This window comes from Sinocyclocheilus anshuiensis, unplaced genomic scaffold, assembly GCF_001515605.1.
Source record: "Sinocyclocheilus anshuiensis isolate Anshui unplaced genomic scaffold, SAMN03320099.WGS_v1.1 scaffold1423, whole genome shotgun sequence".
Classification (NCBI taxonomy): domain Eukaryota; kingdom Metazoa; phylum Chordata; class Actinopteri; order Cypriniformes; family Cyprinidae; genus Sinocyclocheilus; species Sinocyclocheilus anshuiensis.
In genome coordinates, this window is record NW_015536552.1 from 490799 (window position 1) to 512805 (window position 22007).

Sequence of the window (22007 nt, forward strand, 5' to 3'; positions counted from 1 at the left end):
CAGTAGAAGAGCCTGAGGGCTCTGTGTCTGTTCACAACAACCATATGAACGTTCTCCTTCACCTGTTCTCATAAACTACTACTCATGTTCAACCTTGCCAGCACTAATAATAAACCAAAAATCAACATCTTGCTTTGAATTCACTCTTACAGGAAATGATCACACTGCTAAGATGCTAAAAACTGTTAATCTGTAAGCAATATTCACTGATCTTCCTCAAAATCTCTTTCTGAAAACAAAAAAGTGAAGATCAGAGGGATAGAGAATGAAGTCAAAGGTCATGAAGACTATAAAGGCTTGTACATTTTTCAACCTTAAACAGCTACACATTACAACATGATCCTTTAAACAAACACTATAACATCTAAAATTTCATCCAGAATATATTAAACTCTATTTCTAAATGCTTTAATTTGGCAACCATTCTACAGTGGTGTCATCAAAGAGCAATACAGTGCTTACTTTTTCTCTAAGCACATGATCTTCACAGACAGCTTTGTTGAACCCCACAGACATTACCAAGTGAAATCTCCATTGCAGCACATAGTGTGACTGCTCACTGAGCCCAATGGGGTCAGTACTGAAGGAAGAGGCTTTATACTCTATAATAAAAACTGGCAGTAAAACAAACATGGACAATGAAGAGTAACAAGCAGAGACAAGAACTGTAATAGGCTTCATTGCAAAACAAGTAGCAGAATATTTTGAGAATATGCGGTCAAATAATGGCTCGTCTGAGACAGTTCATCCTACACTGTATGACCCAGTTATCTACTGTACCCTGATCCTTCAGGATTTGACAGAGCGATCACGTCTGTGTTTAAGTTTCTGGTCAGTGGTTATTTCTCTTTGGTCTTCATAGTATAGCGTAGTGGTGTAAAAATAATGTACATAATGAATACAAGAAAATGTTAAATATAAATTAATATATATGCAACTACATTAGGGTATATATTTTTGCATTAGATATTAAACTTCAGCTGGTCATCATATTAGCTATAGCATATGTGTGTGTGTATTCGTTAGATGTAATATATTTAATTACATTTTCATTATATATTATGTATATATACACAATATTAATATTTAACTTTTCTGACATATACACAATAATGTGATTTTTATTCATGTTAAGCATATTTTGCAAAATCAGGAAATGCTGATTCTTTATAATACACACAAATACTTAAATGTATCAATAATAATAATAATAATAATACAATGCAAGAAATTATAAATTAACTTTTTTAATTAGCCTACATTTTTTTACGAGGAACAATGTTACTGCACCTAAACTTTCTTGATATTTTTTATGACACTACACATGGGAAAGACTACTCAGTACTGCTTAAAATTATGAAAAAGTTATTCTGTACCAAAAAAGCAATGTAGACAGGATGCTTTTTAAAAATCAACTTACCTGTAGTATAATTCCCGACTGGTTTTAAATCATCCTGTTGTCAGCTGGCGTACCGCTCATGTGTTATCATCGAGCTGCGCTGCTCCATATACAGTAATAAAGCCATATGAGGGACATTTCCTCTGACCAATCACCTGTCATGTACTGTAAGAGGCGGGTCTTATCGCGAAACGAATTCCATATTATGTGCAAATAAACTAAAATAACCCTCATTATAATGCGGAAAAGGTATAGTGGAACTCTTTTAATTTAGAATAGGTAGCAAGGGGGTAATATTTTAAGAAGCACAAGAGCGGTAAAAGAGGCTTTCTTCTTTAGTTTCACGTGTCACCGATAAACGATAAAATAAGCTCATAAAATAAACATTTCAATACGTTGTTTTGTTGTGTCGCATTTGTCTTCAAATATGCTCCGTTACAACTAGTGACAGCATGTTCAGGTGGTGCTGGAAATCTGTATGGAGGATAGAAGCGCCATCTTCTGTGCAAGGTCACAAATACAGAAAGCATGTACAAGTGCGCATGCGCGTAACGTATATTTAGTGAATGTAGTGCGTGTTTGCAGACTTTGTACATAAATAAGCATAATTATTTAGATGTCCTCCCTAGCAATCTCCTTAAATTATTTTTTAAATTCTTACAGAAGTAGCCTACTAATCAAGAAATGTCAAGACAATGTATTGATCAAAAAAGGGTGGGAAACAAAGGCCCACAAGAAGTATTTCATGCAGTACAAATGAATTAAATGGTTAAATAGTAGTTCAATGATTATTTATTGCCAAAATATGTTATAAAAATAACACACAAATTGTGCTTTGTATAGTGCACATTATAAATGTAATATTTCAGTCCATGATCTCCGTCCACCTCAGAAACACCGTGAATTTGAAAGGCAAATATGTTCTGTACAAAATATTTTCTTCAAGAGACACATGCATTGCAGATATTCTTTTTCATTTAATGCTATTTATTTATAGAGTACTGCTGTTAGATAAGCATCTTTTACTGTCTCAAATGACAGAATATGATAGTTGCAGTTCTCTGACTGAACCGAGGAGGTCAAACAGTCCTTTGTTTTTCAGGAAATGACAGTCTGGCATAACTACAAAGTGCACTACAAAGTGCTTTCCACTAAATTACAAGCAGATTACATGTGATTGGGAAAAAGAACAAGGCACTTCTGGTTAAAAGGACCTCATTGTAACTACCATGTAGAACGGACCTATCCTATATCTTCTTGATTTCTAACTTATAGATGGTCTGATAACCATCATACCAAGCATACAGTTGCTTATCCTTTGGGTGGAAACGCAAAGTGGAGTGGCTGGTGTAACGCTTTGGGAAGAAAAGCACAGGGATGCTCTCGGTGTAGATGGTGTCATGGATATCAAACAAGCATTGGATGCTTGACCTTCCACCATAGTGGGAGTTGTAAACCACATATAAGGTGCCACAGATTATGAAAGCTGCTTCTGCATCACGGCTATTGCAGTTGGTATCCCAAGTGTGCTCCACTGCCAGACTACTGTGGTCCAGCTTGGTGATCACCAAGTTGCCGCTGAAGTCTGGGTCGGCATGGATTGACCAGAGCCCCATTTCATCTACGGCGAGATCCAGCAGGGTGTGAGGATTGAGGGAATATGCCGGCATCCGACCGGCTCCAGGAAGCAGCAACCGATCAGCCACTGTACGGTTGCTGAGATGGACCTTCAGGATCTCATTGTTGGTGTCTGCGTTGTGGTAGTACACAAAGCCGTTGTAGACCACATGGGCGGTTCCATGCCAGGGAAAAGGAAGACGGATAACTTCTGTTTTTTTGGTGGAGTTTGGTTCGGTGAAGGTCTTCAGAGAGGTATATGCTAATACTGTACTGTTTCGAGTACCACTAAAAAAGTAAATATTAGCAGAACCCTTCGTCGGATCCTTCATCCAGGATCCATTGGCGTCACCTGCTTTCTTGACAATTTTGACAGACTTGATACCCACAACCTCTGAACTGCAGTCTGGAAGAATCAAGGTTAAAAAAAAAATCAAGTTTATGTAGCTATAGCATATAGTAATTATTATATAATTATTTATAATGATTATATTTATATATGATTATATATAGTAATTATGTAGGTTATGCTTTATGTCTTTGCACAACCATATCAATTATGAGGCAATAGAGATTTTTTTTACATTTATCAGTGTTAGTGTTGGTTTTATAATGAATATTTAATTTTGCATGGTCATTTCCTCTATTTTTACATTTAGATTACTTTTGCCATCATGTAACGCTCATTTAAAGTTATTTCTTTTAATAACATTAATACTGTAATACTGTATTTAACACTGTTAATCTTAAGCAAATCTCAAAATGAATATACATTTTTCATACTGTACATTATAATGTTGTGATGCCTAAATTCACTTGTAGCATTTAAAATATTTGTTTTGGTTTTTAGTGTATTAATTCATTTAGACAAAATAGTATAGAATTTAAATATTGGTGCATACTTTCTTGAAGACATTAAAAAATTAAACATCTCAAATGCAATCAAATTATACAGTTTTCCTCAGGAAATGAAATCACCTTCATTTTTACGTGTAATGCACATATAAGTGCTACCACTAAAAAAATGACTTAAAAATGAAAGTTGTAGAGCTTAATTAACATCTTATTTACCTTTGCCTTTAGGGATTACAGTTGTCTTTTTTAGTTTGGCTTCTTTCACCTGCTGCTCGAGCAGTGAGTCCTCAATGTCAACCTGAACCGTGTCGGGGATCTTATTATGCAGGTATTCCACATCTCTTTCCACTCGGTCCAAACGCAAAGCGAAGGTGTCAATGTGACCTTTGACCTCTGATTTTAACACATTCATCTTGCTTGTTTCACTGTGTATCTCCTTGGACATGTCATACATCCTTCGACTGAAGTGCTGGAAGTCTTGCTCACATTTGATCAGTCGTCCCTTTTCAAATAAATGCACAAAAATACCATGTGATCCACTGATCACACTATATTGCAACTTAAAATTAAAACATAACATGACTGATAAAACATCTAATATATTTTAAATGTTGCACTATAGGTTGCTTGCTAGAAACTGTTTAGTTTGAATACAAAACATGCTTTTTGTTAACCAGCTAAACCTTGAACCCCTAATTTGGCCAAGTTGGACACAGATCAACATCCTTGTTAGTCTTGGAGAAACATTTCAAATTATCAATCACATTTTAGAGAAACAGAAAGGGTTAGGCTTATGGCATCTGAATATCAGTGTTATCAAACTGTTAGATTCTTCTGATTTTATGACTATTTTAGAGTTAGATTGAGGTTATGTTGTAGGAATATGTAAAAAAAAAAAAAAAGACGCAGGAACACATTGAACTTACGAAAAAGAATTGTAAAAAGAGTTGTGTTGTATCTGAATGTTTAGTTCATATAAGCTATACTCATATATTAAGATATTACATTGGTTTCTGTTAAAGCATGTAAAAGAACAAATGTATTTGGCCACAAAATCTTAAGAAAAAAATGTCTTACCTCAAGCTGCTGAAGTTGTCTCTGAAAATATTCCATAATAAAATCAGGAGTTGTCCTCTGAGCTTGTCCCGTTCCAAGCAAAAGAAATACAGTTACCAAAGACAAAAGCATGATGTATATTTTCACCTTTGATTTCTTTCTTGTCTGGTTTAGTTTATGTTATATAATAAACCCAAGAAAACTCCCTTCTTATCTACAATGTCAGTCTGGTAAAATGGAGCCAGATGGAGTTCCAGAAGCAACTGGTTGTTTGTTATTCAAATTCTGGAACTGTATTCGAAGAAAGATGCTGAAAAGGCAGGTCTTCACAAGCTGTGTTTTTAATAAACTCCAGATGTCCTGACATGCTTTCACTCGATAAATCAACTCTGCAGATCATACGATTCAAATTATTGCATATTTAGAGTATAATATACACCATACTTGCCTGTCTCCCCTTCAATTTGTTTATTAGCCTTTTAAGAGGTCAAGTTGGAAATTTGAGAACGGGAAACACATCAGGACACCTTCAGTCTGGCTGTCCAAAATAACTTCAATGTTGGCACACAAGCAGACATTTTCCTGCCAAATAAGTGATGCTGGAAACATGACTTTATTCTTGGAAGAATTCTCAAAGCTCAAAGGAACTGTGTGTTTTTTCTTAAAAATACTGAATCAGTTGTAAATTCAACTATATATTTTGAACCAAAACCTGAATTAAGGAGTTTGAGCCTCACACTAATTCATTAAAAAATAAATAAATTAAATAATTTTATTTGAATTGGTCCAACAATCAAAACAAAAAATCAAAACAAAACACTATTTAGGATTAAAATATTGCTAGATTCTTTTCAAATAGTTGCACCTCCAAGAGAAATTGTAATGTGGTGATTCTGTTTGTCCATCAGATGGCGCCTTAAGACAAAAACAACAATGTGAGCTCTGGGAACAGGATTCACGTGTCCATTGTTGATTTTGTTTGCAAAGACAATGAGAGTGTGTTTACACAGATTAGAGATGTATCCGTTTTCCAGCATCTCTGGTTTTTCAGTGATTATCTGAAATTCAGCATTTCCCTTGTATGATTCCCTTTAGACATATATATGCTCCTGACACCACTGGCCCAAATTCTGCTAGTCAATTATTTAGGCTTGTATATAATGACATAATTCAAAATTGTGTCTTAAATAGAAATCACAAAACAATCCTTTTGCATTAACTACAGTATCAGATCAAATCTTCTTTACATATGCCTCATTAATTTGCTGTGGGTACATTTTTTTTATTGTACTATTATTATTATTTTTTAATTTAAACTGAAATGAAAATGAAGCCTGGGCAATTGTTAAAAATGAGGGTTGATTGTCACGAGGGGACTGAGCTAGTGGTCAAAGAAAACACAGCAAAGGGAAAGTGACAGGCTCAAATGATGTAGAAACATCTGATGTGGAAACTTTTGTGGCCTAATTCAATCACAACTCTGCAAATTCAAGGACTTGATTTACTAAAATAAAGCACACTGCAAATGCATGAAGAGAAAATCAACAACAACAACAACAATAAATCCATATAAATAAAACTATATTTACTTAATTAAAGTTACGTAATTAAAATCATTTTAAAACTACTTCAGCACACCTTCTCCCAAAGTACTTCCATTAATAACAATGTCTAAGTGGCTGCTGACCGAACTCTAACCCAGCAAAGCGAGACAAACCCCCTCATCAAAGGTTCCATTAGTGGAACGTGGTGTCTCTTCCAATACTGAATGAGTTTAACAACATCTCACCATCAGTGACTTCATGTCCCTATCTCAATCCCATAAAAGCTTGCTAATGTGTATATCTGATATTAATTTTTTTGGGGGGCTTAAGTTATAACCATCTCTGCTTTAGAGAGTTGCATCTAATGCTAATGGTTACGGTTATTTACACAAAAGACTGCATACAGTATAAAACTACAGATCCTCAAAATTCAAAAGGTAAATGACTAGAAATTAATGTGGTTATCTCTATAGTTGAACTTTTATACACAAATTAATAAGTGTGAAAAGGCAAATCTGTTCAGAAATATCAGACAATACACTAACAGACCCAAACATTCCTTGTACCATCAAATGAGGGCATGCCTGGTCCCCATACAGTCTCCACAACTGAGCCAACCCTCTGACACACTTCCATAATTCCCTCTCATCTTTTTTAAGGGTTTTATCCCTACCAGCTCCCAGCTGTTTAGAACTACACATGCAACAACCCATTCATGACTTCGACAGGAAACTTCACAGCACTAATTTATGATTCCTGATAAAATTGCATCCTTTGTGTCAAGCAGAAAAAACTGAGCAGATATAAAAAAAGACTAGATATTGGCATAGGCATGCTATAATCCTAGCTAAAAAAATGCTCTAAGAATATTTCGCTAACGTTTCCATTAAGTTATGAAAATGTTATTTCTAATGTTCTCTGAAAATGTTTATGCATTTGTTAAGAGAAAATTCCATATAATCATTTTGCAAATGTTGGAAATGTTACTTTTGAATGTTCTCTGAATGTCAGTAACAAAAAAAAAAAAATGCTACATGAATATACAACTAAAATATATCAGAAATAAAACATTCCACAAACAATGTATGACTAATGTTTTTGTTTTTTGTGCTAACGTTTTGAGAACATAATTAAAGTCCAGATAACAATGAATGAAGGTTCTATTAATATTACTGGAAGAACATTTGTTAACATTTTGGAGAAAAACCTGCCAGGACGTTAACCAAAGTTCTGAGAATATTTCTTAGTTGCAATGTTGCATAGGGCTTTTAAACTACACATATTGGTTACAAATAAGATGTTGTAAAGGCTCTATTTTAAAATAACTTTTAAACTGGTGTTATTCATGTTCACTTTAATTTTTGAAAATTTTCAGTTAACCAAGAAGAAAAACTCTGAATGCACAGAGTAAGCAGACACAATGCTGTGCTTCAGTAGAACAGATTTAAATCTATAGGTAAAGTGTCATTTTTTTCTGTTAAAATACCTTCTCAGTTGTACGTAATCTATGTATAGCTTCAGAATCAGAATGAGCTTTATTGTCAGGTATGTTTACTCATACGAGGAATTTGTTTTCGTGACAGAAGCTTCCACAGTGTAACAGAATGACAGTGACAGAACAAAAAACACAGATAATAAAAAATAAAAATAAATAAAAAAATAGAACAAGTAAAATAAGGAATAAAAAATATACAAGTTTAGCTGATTTCAGTTTCTACCTGTAGGTCGGTATAAGATGAACTAAAGAGTGATCAGAGAGCCCCAAAGCTGCTCGTGGAACAGAGTGATATGCATTCTTTATTGTGGTGTAACAGTGATCCAATATATTACTGTCTCTGGTGGGACATGTGATGTGCTGTCTGTATTTTGGCAGTTCACGGGAGAGATTTGCTTTATTAAAGTCCCCAAGAATGATTAAAACAGAGTCCGGGTGTTGTTGTTCTGTGTCTGTGATCTGATCAGCGATCAGATCTGATTCATTTCCCCAAAAAGTATTTTAAGTTAACAAAAACATCGCTCTGTTAGTTTAGAAATGCTGACCAGAACGTGTAACCATTGGCGTGCGTTTTTTGGCAGAACTGTCTGTCTCTTTGACCAATCACAGACAAAGGGAGTGTTTGGAAACAGAACATGACACTCTCCACTAAATGTTCCGAAACCTGTTTGAAATCAGTCGTATAGTGTTGCTAGAGGTGTAGAGATTACTTAATTCACATTTAACATCAGTTACCATATCAAATAATACATATGAAATTAAGCATAAGTTTGTGAATGTATAAAGATGTAGGAGTTCTGTGTGAACGGAACCTAATATTGTATGTTTGTTTTTCTTTGGAAGTTACACAATGTTTTGCATTCTTAGCACTGTATTTGGAGAAACCAGACACTAGATATTCGTTGCTTCAATCAAGGGTTATTGCTTGTTATTCTATGTTATTCTAATGTTATTCTAATGTAATGTTATTCTAAACATAACTTTGATCTCGTATTCAGTGTATGTTACTTGTCACTAATCTGTTATTTGGCACTAATAGATTGTGCTATCGTTAAAGGGGTCATATGTCTTAACTTTTATAAAGAATATCTCTTTGGATTTGAGACTTTAGTCTTTGCAACTTTACAGATCTTCTTTATGCACCAAGAGCTTGTAACACTCCAAAGAGAAAGGAAAAATTGAAATCGCATCATATGACCCCTTTAAGGCTCATTTGCTTTAAAAGATTGTGCTATTGTTAAGGCTCATTTGCTTTGTCTGAAATAAGAGTTGTTTGTATTTACTGACCTTGTCACCAATGTCTTCTGTTTTATGTTTTCTTTGACTAGTTGTTGAAATCTTTGTTTTGGTGATTGCACTTGCTTAGCATTGCAGTGTTTATTAAACATGCTTTGAGAACAGAGACCTGAACGTCTTTCTTCTAAGCTTGTGCTGGAAAAAATTCATCACCATTGAAACATTCTGTCTTGAACTTTGGGACTTAGTGGGAAAGCAAACAGTCTATTTATTTGAATATTCATGAGGTCTACTAACATGTGTGTTGTGTACACACCCTAACATCTGGTGAAATTCCCAAGCTGATATATTATGCACCATCACATACTCTAAGTGCTTCGGTGGTCTTGCTGAAACCTGATCTGTGTTATGTAGATGGATATGATAGAAAGAGAGGAATCTAACAGGGAGATAAAACAGAACGCACACCCACGCTTGTGCAAATTCTGCCATATCCTTATTAATCAACACTATTTTATTTTAATTGTTTTAACCCATGTTGTATAGTTTGTGTGTGTGTGTCTGTGTTAGGACCCAGATTTTCAAAAGGCAACCCAACACCAAGGTGACTAGAAATGGAAACCAGTGATGAAAATGGAAATTCAGTGGTCAAAATATCATTGAAAAATCTCTTGTTATTAACAATGAATGAAGAAAATTGGCACAATTCATTTTTGTATGCTTTTGTTTTTTAATATATATTTTTTAACATTTTTTTATTATATTTAATATATTTATTTTCACAAACTGTGAATATACAGTAATTACAACTTTTGTTTTTACTTTTCAAATGTTATTTTATGTGTGTGCTTTTGGAAGTGGATCTTCAGTATCCATAATTAGGCTTATTGTTTTGCATTTTATGCTAATTTTAAACACAAAGTAGGTGCTTTCAGCAAATGTAATTGTGTTGTTTAGTTGATTATGGAAAAATGTGGACGTCTGGTCACCTTACCCAACGCAGTCATATGAAAGTACATACAAATTTTCTTTACCTTGCTTACGTTTATTCATTCAAAGGATGACAGCACTTCATGCAACTTCTACCATGTGAATTAGCAACAACATATTTTAGAGAGAAAAAGTTCTCAGTGCATTTAAAAGTTGATCAACCTATTAATATCCCTGTCCTATGCATGATTATATGGTTAGTTGCATTCTATTGCTTGCATTTAGCATGGTTTTAAACATCAGAAAAAACCTGAGACCCATTTTTTGAGACACGCCCACCAATTAAAAAATCACTTGTGTAGAGATTGCGCTTGATGTAAATGCTTAAGAGTGAGTTGTAATCTTATCTCATTAGGGTTCAGTTCTATATAAGTAGGTTTATCTATGGGTTTTTATGTGCATTACATGCATAAATGTTTGTGCGTGTACAATAAAGAGTGATCATTGTTACCATTGTTTGGACAGCGATATAGCCGTAGGATGGAGCCATAATTGTTCTGTGTATGAATTGCGTGCTTAGCAGCCAATAACAAACCGTTATTGGATAATTGTGAGAGCATGGAATTCCCTTGACGATTAAACCGGATAGATGATCAACAAGGCTAATCAAAAAAGTCATGCATGCTAACTGTGAAACCCTAATATTACAGAATCCCCCTGGGTTGTAAATCAGGGACATGTAACCATAGCGTTGCTTACCTAATTGGCTTCTATTTAAGGCTAGAGGCGCACATGGGCTGCAATTCACCTCTGAACTGTAATGAGAGAGGAGATATAGCTTGTGAGGATTATAAAGAGGATGAGAGAGGAAAAATAAAATTGCAAACCTGTAGTTAAGAATATCATGGTTTCTATTTTTCATCAAAATACACCTGTAGTCACATACAGTATGAATACATTGCTTGGCTAAATGAACCATCAATATTAGTTCCAATGGACCACAGTAATGTGCACCTGATGTCACTGATGTTTAAATGGCAAAACCGATTAACTAGTCTACCATTTGAGCATTGAACGCTTCAACATATTTTTGTGTAACCTATAATCTGATTTAGAAAGCACTTCAGAAAGTGTTCTCTTTAGACATATTAGCAGAGAAAATCACACATTGCCATATCATATTCTGGCTTAATTGTATGTGACCCTTGTTAACACACCCACGCTCAAGTTTAATTTAAAGGTGCAAAAGGAGAAGAATTGAGGTAATTAACCAAATCATCCATAGACGTGTCATCCAGCTTGGCATCAGAACAGGTGTGCGGGGGTTGTAGTAGTATGGAGTGGGGAGTTTTCTCTGTAACTGGACTGCTACTCTATTTCCGAAGACATGGTTTGCTACGGCTGCAGAATTTCACAGAAAGCAGTGGTGCAATCATTAACTAGACGACTTTTTAAACTATGAGTGTGAAAAGATGATCCCAAATACAAAATCCAGTCTCTTATTTTAAAGGGATAGTTCACCTCAAAATAAAACTTTGTCATCATTATGGTGCTTTTTTTTTTTTACCCATTTCACTTTTATAGCGTTCCAGAAGTAAAAATCGAATTCATTTTCTCCATAGGGCAGCTGATTTTGAATGATAACTTAAAAACCATTAAAGACAGACCTACTGTGAGTTATAAGGTTGTTAATCGATGGTATGATATTGTTGAAGCCATCAGTCCACATTATTTGAACTTTTTTTTAAATAATCATGTTAATCAGAGGTATTTATGGTGAAAAACTACATTACCCATGATTCTAAACAAATTTCCACCAATCAGAGAATTGCAACTGCGCAAAAAGAATTCTTTAGCACCTGTCCATTCCAATAAAGCACTATGAATAGCATAATTGAGTCTGTCTCCCAACACTCTCTAACTACTTATATACATAATCAACATCCTCGTTCTAACAGATCCATGAAAACAGCTAAAAACGCTGTATAATGCACACCATGGCCAGTAGTTGGCGATGCCACTTTGTAAAGAAACATTACACGCCTGTGCACATTTGCATTCCTGTAGGCTGAACATGTAATACACATGTGCATGATGTTAACATTTTCACAAATTCACATTTTCATAGTTTACATGATAATGATTTTATTTGAAAAAACTTGTACTTTAAAACCTGCTTTCAAAAGTTAACATTTTTGGGCCCACAAAATGCTACTATCATGTAAATAAATGGCCATAATGGCCAGGTACAACTATTTCTACAGTTCAACTTTGACATTTAAAACCATTTAATTGAACATCTAATCATGAATGTCCAGGTCAAAACACACAGAAATATATGAACCAAAATTATTAGATAGGTAAGCTGCATTGTCAAATGATCACATTTAAATGAAAATAACTCTTATTGATATCATCATCATTTTACATCTTCACAAGCCTTCAGATCCTGTAACAGATGTTGCTGTGCATGCAAGAAAAGCCATTAGTTACTAAGCACACTGCTGTTAAATAACACTGCTGTGAATGTAACCAATGGCAGATGACGTAAATATAGAATGACTCCCCAAATTCTATTTGAACAGGTGTGTAGGTGGAGAATAATCAGAAAATATGAATGTTTCTTTCCCACTCAGTATTGTTCGGTATAGTTTACTGGTTTATTATAGATGCTAATTTAACCGATTTACCACTTAGCAACAGAGGCTAAGAACAGTGTGAATCACCTCTGCGAAAAGTTTCCTTAGTATGTGATTAATGCTTGCGTAGATTATATGTGATTGTCTCACCAATGTTTTTGCTCTGTTGTTGAATTAGCGGTGGTGTTTTCTCTAGATATTTACTAAATACCTAGTAAAAAAAGTACTTTTTTTTTCATGTACCATGGTACCATTCTTTGAAGTATCATGAAACCATACCACATACACTACCTTTCAAAGTTTTGGGGTCAGTAAGATTTATTTATTTATTTTTTAATAATTTTATGAAAGAAATTAATACTTTTATGCGGCAAGGATGCATCAAAAGTGACAGTAAATACATTTATAATGTTACAAAAGATTTTTGTTTCAAATAAACGCTACTCTTTTGAACTTAGTTTATTTAAAAAAATGTATTTTTCAGAAAAATTGTAAAGCAATGTTTTCAACATTGATAACAATAAGAAATGTTGAGCACCAAATCAGTATATTTGAATGATTTCTGAAGGATCATGTGACACTGAAGACTGGAGTAATGATGCTGAAAATTCAGCTTTACCATGACAGGAATAAATTATACTTTAACATATATTAATAGAACATATATTATAAATAGAAAACAGTTTTATAAATTATAACAATATTTGATCAAATAAATGCAACCTTGGTGAGCATAAGACACTTCTTTTCAAACTGAAAATCTAAATATAACAGCTATTTTAAAATAGTAATAAAAACTATAAACAATTAATTTTTTATACCAGTTTTAGTTTTATTGCAGTTAGTAGATTTTAGTTACAATTTAAATTTAAGTTAAAATTTATGTTTAGTTGAAGGCAACATTTCAATTTTTGTTTAGTTTAAGTTGTTCATCTATTATTCATGTTTTATTTTATTTCATTTAACCAAAATGTTTTTTAATAGTTTTAGTTAGTAAAACCAATTCTGGATACCATCACTGCACCTTGGTAAAACCTACAGTTGAATTAAAAAAGCAATGCATGTGCACTTGGAATCTTCAGATCCACCTTACCAAGGCCCTAAAGGGCTCTCCATTAACACTCCATCAACCAGATATCATTGATTAAGGCAGTCTGATTAGAGCCCCATTACCAGAACCAGTAAATGAGCATAAATAGATTTTAAGACTTAAGAGTGAATTAAGAGAAAAGGTGCAATGAGATAGGAGACGGCACTGGACAGGACCGTAATTCCCATGATGCCTGCACTACTAAAGCACCCTACTGTCTGGTGACAGATCGGCCCTGTGAAATGATCTGAGAGCAAAGAGTTTGCCTCAGTTTTGCACATCACAGAGATCACACTGTTAAATAATTCATAATGCTGGCAGTAATTAGGAAGCGGTGGGGCCCACAGAACACAGCGGTTACTGGAAACACTTCCCTCTTCACCCTTGACAGTTCCTCTACCTCTGAGTGCCAGCTCCTTGATTAGCAATGCGAGTCATTATTAGCACGTCTTGCCATTGTACAATTTCAGGTAACATTAAGTTAACATTGATGGGTCTAATAGCAGAAGGAAGTCTTGCTGTGGACAATTTACAAAACTAATGTTCCTAATAACAACTAAAACACCCTGTTGCTGATAAGAGCAAGAAATGCAACAAAACTAGAATGCTGTCATCATTGAAGCCGGCTAGTCTGCAATCTGCTGTATTTGTTATTAGCAACATTTGTTTTATAGTCTAGACAGTTTTGTGGTCATGACGTGATCTTGTAGTTTTGTCAAAATTTGCTACTTTTAGCGCAAAGATGTTATTAGTGGCGCTTGCTAAGCTAATATGCTAATATTTCTGTTTACTACTCTTAATCAAAGATTTGAACAAACCCCTAACCCGAAGTATTAAACTTTGGCGTGTAACTCATCCCACATACCTCAAAACATTTTGCGGTAGAACTGCCACATATTAATCAAACAACATATAGATGAGAAAAACAGAAAACCGCTTAGTACTCTTTTGTGTGTATGTGTGTGAAAATGAAGCCATGTTTGTGTAATTGACCAATCCCTGAAGGCAAAATATAATCAATAATACAATTACAAGTAAAAGTACAGGTGTTAAAAAAGTAATTAAGTACAAAATACTCCGAGTACCAGCTACTTTCAAGCCATTGATATTTAATGAACTGTCAAAAAACACTAAATCAAATCGAAGATTTGATGAAAATAGATTTTAGCAATACAAACAAAACATTACACTTATAGAGCAAATGAAAAATATCTACATTTATATATCTATCTAAATATATCCAGCCTTTGATTGGTTAGCTTGATTTTGTTTCTCAATATTGTTTTTTAATCACCACATAAAACACATCAAAACTTCACGAAGCACAACAAGTGGATTGGATTGGAACATTTGTTTAAAGAGAAAACACACGGGGACATTTGACTGCATATCACATTTTGACATTATCAATACTGCTTGCAATCACAATGCAATATGGAAAATAAATTAATACCTTAAATAAAAGGGTTATCGACTGTTGTTTATATTGTCATACAGGCCTGGATCTACAGTGGTACTAGCTAAAACAAAAGCAAGAGCACGCTCAGTTGAAGCTATATAATAATTGCATATTGTCGAAACAGAACTGGAAAATGATCCAGTGTTTGCGCTCCGGAGAGCTTCAAAGGTTTTGGTTTTCAGCGTGTTTCTATAGCGTTGAGCAGTGTAGCCAATCATAAACATGTCTGTTGATTTTTTGAAGGCAATGGCCAATCAGAGGTGTTTAAGTTAGAATCCACTCACCACGAGATGAGACACTAAGCCTTGTTCAGACTGTCAGCCCAAATCCGATTTTTGTGCAAATCCGATTGAAATCCAATCATATTTAGATAGTCTGAACGGCAACAAACTACATGAAATCCGATTTTTGCAAATCCGTTTCGAGCCACATTCACATGTGGTTTGAAATCGTATTCAAATCACTTTCCTGGAAATCCGTTTCAGTCTGACCGGTCAGATCGGATTTAGGGTAGCTTTTTCACGTTCTCACGCCACATAAAACTTAAACACGACAGACGTTTTTGTAGAAAACATGCTGAACGTCTTAGCAGAAACAAGTTTGTGTTGTTGTGAAGTGCAAGTCCAGCAGAAAAAGACAATATACTGCTAGAATACGCAACTCTTTGAGTTTTGAAACCAGCAGAGACCGCAGCACGGAAAGCATTCCAACTTCCTGTGTTTCTGCTGCTGCCTCATAAAACTAAATAATCCAGCGCGATGCTGCATGTTGTCATAATACAACATGTGTATTGCAAACTGTATTGCTGTTATTGTTGTTTTACATAACAACGCAATGGCCATAGAAACCAATGCAGATACCGAGTAAAATGAAAGAGTACCATGGACACACAAATCGGAATTGAGCAGTTGCGATACACAGTGTGGACAGTCAATAATTTAGATCAGTTTCCAATCGGATATGAACAAAAATCGGATTTAGACTGACAGTCTTGACACTATGATCCCAGGCCAGGCAATCTGTTCCTAATCATCAAGCTCCATTCACCACCAGATCATTACCTTCACATTAAACCAGCACACCGAAGAAAGACCAGTCCACAACATCAAGTCCTCACAACTCAATTAAAAACACTCAGAATTCAATCCGGTGAATTTTATGTTACAACGGAACCCATTATGACGGCGTCAGTGAAGTGCATCAGCCAAAACAGTGAGGAGATGCACAGTCTCGGCTAATGGTGAATAACCTGAACCTTCCAGCATCTCTGACTCCTGACGGCAGCAGAGACCGCAGCACGGAAAGCATTCCAACTTCCTGTGTTTCTGCTGCTGCCTCATAAAACTAAATAATCCAGCGCGATGCTGCATGTTGTCATAATACAACATGTGTATTGCAAACTGTATTGCTGTTATTGTTGTTTTACATAACAACGCAATGGCCATAGAAACCAATGCAGATACCGAGTAAAATGAAAGAGTACCATGGACACACAAATCGGAATTGAGCAGTTGCGATACACAGTGTGGACAGTCGATCATTTTGTTCAGATCCCAATCGGATATGAACAAAAATCGGATTTGGACTGACAGTCTGAACCAGGGATGTCACTATGGTTTCTGGGCACCCTGAACAGTGTCCCCCTTGGTAAAAATCACATTCCGGGCCCCTCTCCCTTGTCCCAACCTTCCCCCCTTACGGCGCCCCTGGTCTGAACAAGGCTTTAGGATCTGTTGCACAACGAATCCTCCACTATGGTCTTGTCAGTCATCTCTCCTTACTCTTGTCACGTTCATTCATTCATTCAGCCTCAGACCTCACGCCCACGGACCGTTGGCTGAACATCTGATGCATATGGCACACAAAATTGGAAACACTTCAGGAGTTTCAATGTTGTCATCGGATTGGTTGAATTATACAGGATTACCGGGAGACGTATGTGTCGCGTTCTTTAACATTCCGTCTGGAAAGAAAGATGCTGTGACGCCAAACCCCCTCATGGAAGAAGAAAGCCGTCATGTTAGCACTTGACAGAATCAACAAAATGTGATTGGTTGCTTTACCTGTCAGTCATATGGCTTCTTGGGCAGTCCATGGCCATTCAAAACGGCCAAGGTTCCCAGACATTCTGCCATCAGTCTGACAGTCTGGCTACGTGAGACTTGCTTGTGCTGGATGAGCAGAGCAGACGCTTTCAGTTTAGAATTGAAGTGGCCGTTATCCAACTGAATTAAATGTTTTTTATTTCTATAAAAAAGCAAAACGACAGTGGAAGCGGTGTCACGGTGGGCATCATAATGAAAAGTAAATGTAGCGGTGGCATCTTCAATGCTAATTTCACCCACAGACCAGTGAGACAGCTTTTCACCTTGACGAGTAATATCATTACATTTTAATATCGTGAGATCAAGTCACAATCCTAGAAGGCGTACTCCGTAACGAATTGTGATTTTAAAAATAAAGAAGTAGATTACTTTGATTCATTTGTACTTAAGTACAAGTAAAATTACAGACTTAAAAATATACTCATGAAAGTATAAGTAACCGAAAAAAACTACTTAATTACAGTAACGTAATTTAGTTGTAATGTTAGGCTAATTCACACCGCACAGACAAAAGCCAACACACACCGACAACTGCCCCAACAGACACTGACAAACTTGTCCAGAAACCTGCCAATTTTAGGATAATTTGCTAAGCACGCCCAGCACTTACTCGCAGTCTTGCCTCATCATCATGGCAACGGTTCGTGGCCAGGTCAGATTACGTCAGAGTTTGTTGGAAAATCATATCACACTGCTCAGACATTCCACGACCCAACAAACGCCGATTGAACGTGTTCAGTTGGGTGAAAACAAACTCCGACCAGCGGCAACAGACGCCCGATGGGGTAACACACTGATCCAACAAACTTGTCTGTTGGTGTTTATCTGTGCGGTGTGAATCGGCCTTTACCTCCACCACTGAATATAATTAAATTTGATATAATTTAAATATAATTTGAATATTAAGTTTGTTAATATAGATATTTTATTAAAGAATTAAGCTGTTTGTTTAATTGACAAATACTTGAAGGCCAAATATAATTTAATTTGGTAATAGTAGGCTTTTATAAATGAATATTTAAAAAAATGAAGCAATGTTTGCTTAACTGACAAATACTTGAAGGCTAAATATACATTTGATAATATAAATATTAATGTAAATATGGAAAAAATGATGCAATGTTTGTTCAATTAGTTTGTTTATTAATTCAAAAATGAAGTTGTTTCAATGTATTTAACTTTTTAAATGAAAAAAAAAAAGTGTGTTCAAGTCTAGTTCCCTTTCATGGGAACTTCGAACTGCGTCCTCTAGGGGGGGCTATGGGTTCCCTACTCAGGGAACCATGGTTACACAAGTAACCTGAGATGTTTTTGCTGTGGCATCAAACAGAATTTTGAGAATTGTAAAATTGTACTGGTATTGGTATATCAATTACTCAAATTTTGATATTGTGACAACCCTACAATGTTATTTTATAGTTTAAGTTATCAGTAACTTAAGCGTCTCGTTTCTTGAATCTTCCTGACTGAAGTTCTTGCGTCTTTGGCAATCAGCTCTCACTACTAGCTGTCAGTAATTGTGATCTCCACCTGCCAACTGGCAGGAGCATCTTTTCTATCATCAGTCCTCGCCTGCTGACTCCGGTAAAAAACACAGTATGACAAGCATCATTTTAAAAGTTTAGACCCCTCACACCGATGTGAACCCAGGTCGCTCCACACGACAGGAAGCCTTAGTGCAGCAGGACATTGACTAAAGAGCCATCAATCATCTTTTCTTGCAGATTGCAATTTCTTTCCCTTTTGTCAGGGACCTCTGTTTAGGATCTTTTACCCTCGACTGATTTCAGGATAGACGAGCATCAGTCATGTGTGGTCAGGGCCTGATGACACCATCTAAAAGAGTAAGGGCAAGAGGATGAATCATTTAAGCAGAAATTACAGTGAAAGCTCAGCCGTCATATCTTTGACCTCTTTCATTGCTCCGCTCATTCTAGAAAGCAAACCATTAGTTTTGGTGTTTTTGCCTTTGTAGAGATAAACTCCTACTAAAAACCTTCTGAAGCAGCATCCTAACTGAAATGTAACTTAATCTTTAAAGAAAGAAATATCACAAAACACAAATAACACGCCTACAGTGCAGCATATGGCCTTTTAGCAATACTCTGCATACAAATATTAGATATATATTATTTTCTGAGTGATTTGTATTGAACAAAGAAAGAAATATCACAAAACACAAATAACACGCCTACAGTGCAGCATATGGCCTTTTAGCAATACTCTGCATACAAATATTATATATATATTATTTTCTGAGTGATTTGTATTGAAACTTCAGGTTGTTGTGTTGTAACGATTATTTCTTTACCCATATTTAAATGTTTTTTTTTCTTTTAAATTTTTTTATGAATTTATGTAATATCTTTTATACTGTCTGGATCTACTTGCAGTCTTTCTTTGCCAGCTCTTGTATGTAAAACCAGATTTAAACATCAATGGGATATATAATTATAATAAATTAAATAAATATTCACAGAGCATGCAAAAAAAAAGCACATTTAAACATTTAAAAAAATATTTAGAACATAAACTACCATTCAAAAGTTTTGTGTCAGTAGGCTACCATTATTATAATTTTTTTAAAGAAATTAATACTTTTATTCAGTAAGGATGCGTTATATTGATCAAAAGTGACCGTAAAGACATTTATAATGTTACAAAAGATTTCTATTTCAAACAAATGCTCCTCATTGTTAATTATTTCTACAAAACAAATTAAGCAGTGTAACTGTTTTCAATATTAATAATTATAATAAATGTTTCTTGAGCACCAAATCAGCATATTAGCATGATTTTGACAGTGATTGGCTGCTGAAAATTCAGCTTTGCCATCACAGGTATATATTACATCTTAAAATACATTAAAAAACAGCTATTTTTAAATGTAATAATATAATATGAATAATATAATATCCCAATATTACTGTTTTATTGTATTTCTGATCACATAAATGTAGCCTTGTATTAATCTCATCATAATAATTTTTTTTTTTTTTTTAAATGATAATAGTTTTTGTTTCTTTCCAATATTTGATTTTGGCATAAATCATGACTCAAGTCTTTTTATGCATTTCTTATATATTTTTATACAGCAAGATTTTACAATAAAATACCACAAAATAGACTCCATGCACCACACTTCAAAGCATATTAGTGTATTACAATGTGTTAATACAGATACGTAAAACATGACAATGTCAAAAATACTTACCTCTCATCTAAAGTTTTCAACAAAAGCAGAACAATGTTCAAGGATCACACACAGTCACTTCACATGCAGTGGACCTGACACTCTTCTTCTATCCAGGAAATCTTATGTCTAAAGAGTCCTGGGTGTTTACTGCATTGAGTGTGTGCACACATTTAAAGTGATCTTTAACAAGACCTAGATATTTTTCTCTCTCTCGCTCTTTACTTTTCATTAAAGTTGTGAATTGGACCTTGCCGGGTGTCTCCATGGCTGAAATTTGACGGCATCCATTACGGGGAAGGAGGTGTCCTCAGGGAATTATAGGAGCCTTGGCTACCGCCGGTCGTGCTTTGACCAACCCACTGCCACAGAGAGAAAAATCAGGGTTAGCTGAGGAGAACTCAAATCAGATCAGATGCTGAAAATCATATTTAAAGCGCAGACGTAATACACATCGTGGGAGGAAATGAAACTGAATTCCGTGACACTGAAGGGCTGAAGTGCTGCAATGTCATTATGAGTGTATTGCGACAATGGCCCTCTTAGCGCCTGAATGGCTCGTTTTTTGCCTTCAGATCAATTGTGACTGTGCCACGGCTGCAAAAAGTTTAGTTTTCCCTAAAATGTCTTTGTTTTGCCTGACGTAATGCTGACCTCTGTCTTCTGAGATGTGATTTTCGTATTTGTTTATGCAATATGTGCCGAGGCTATAGAGGTTTTGGCTTCCCTTTTTGTTTAATATTATGGCAGCTCTGGGAGCATAACATGGTTGAGAAGGACAGGAATTGTGAATTATTGAAGATGTGTATTCTGTGCTCCTGAGAGGTCACAGATTTGCAAACAAGATTTCAGAGCAGTAATGTGTGAAAAGCCTTAAAAAAGGGAAAGAAGATGATGAAAATGAGTGTTAACCAAGAGGCAACCTCCTATGGAGCCAGAATGATCTCAATAATAATTCACGCAAAAGACGCGATGCACACATGCGTAACCCAATTCACATGCATAAGAAATATTTCACATGCACAAAATATATATATATATATTCACAAAAACCAATTCACATGCACAGAATAAGTATATTCATAAAATTAGTTTCACAAATGCAAAACACAATTCACAGATGTACAACTGTGTACAAAATGTTTGAATGTTAAAAATTCACGAGTTTATCATGGGCTGTGAATGTGAATCGCCTTGGATTTGTGTGTGAATTTTGAGACTTTCCTGGCACGAACTCCTCCCACGTGGCACACTCATACTCTTTAGCCAATCAGATTTGAGCCTGTCTGTCGACCAATCATAACCCACTGTGGGCGTATGAATCGCGTGCCCTGGGCGTGCCTACCTGGATGCTGACGTCATCAGCGCGAGACCACCGTTCAAGTTATG

At 35.3% G+C, this 22007-nt stretch overlaps 3 protein-coding genes across 4 annotated transcripts in view; all 3 read right to left on the bottom strand.

Moving 5' to 3' along the window:
- LOC107701079 (liprin-beta-2-like) overlaps positions 1-1481 on the bottom strand; it is a 46453-nt gene extending 44972 nt beyond the window's left edge. Inside the window, exon 1 of the mRNA XM_016503015.1 lies at positions 1421-1481. The gene's annotated coding sequence lies outside the window, so the exon portion shown is untranslated. The remainder of the gene's footprint in view (positions 1-1420) is intronic.
- A 734-nt stretch (positions 1482-2215) lies between these two features.
- On the bottom strand, positions 2216-5404 carry LOC107701277 (olfactomedin-like protein 1). Of its 2 annotated transcripts, XM_016503266.1 has the most exons (4): positions 5075-5404; positions 4949-4969; positions 4088-4373; positions 2216-3422 (listed from the first exon to the last, which is right to left on the bottom strand). In XM_016503266.1, exons 3-4 carry the CDS (start codon positions 4323-4325, stop codon positions 2647-2649), a joined length of 1014 nt encoding a protein of 337 aa, XP_016358752.1. In that variant the 5' UTR covers positions 4326-4373; positions 4949-4969; positions 5075-5404; the 3' UTR covers positions 2216-2646. The 2 variants fall into 2 exon arrangements, with proteins under 2 accessions (XP_016358752.1, XP_016358741.1); XM_016503255.1 differs by having other exon boundaries at positions 4949-5404.
- A 15097-nt stretch (positions 5405-20501) lies between these two features.
- The window catches only part of LOC107701097 (synaptotagmin-9-like), a 32362-nt gene continuing 30856 nt past the window's right edge, over positions 20502-22007 (bottom strand). Inside the window, exon 7 of the mRNA XM_016503029.1 lies at positions 20502-20980. Within this exon, the coding sequence (XP_016358515.1) occupies positions 20909-20980 (72 nt within the window). The 3' untranslated portion in view covers positions 20502-20908. The remainder of the gene's footprint in view (positions 20981-22007) is intronic.

Bases quoted from the DNA above. Each gene is read 5' to 3' on its own strand.
- LOC107701277 (XM_016503255.1), bottom strand. From the start codon at position 5,059: ATGCTTTTGTCTTTGGTAACTGTATTTCTTTTGCTTGGAACGGGACAA. The intron at 4,374-4,948 runs GTAAGACATTTT...TTATTTGAAAAG, and splicing joins GACAACTTCAGCAGCTTGAG to GGACGACTGATCAAATGTGA. The intron at 3,423-4,087 runs GTAAATAAGATG...TGATTCTTCCAG, and splicing joins TGTAATCCCTAAAGGCAAAG to ACTGCAGTTCAGAGGTTGTG.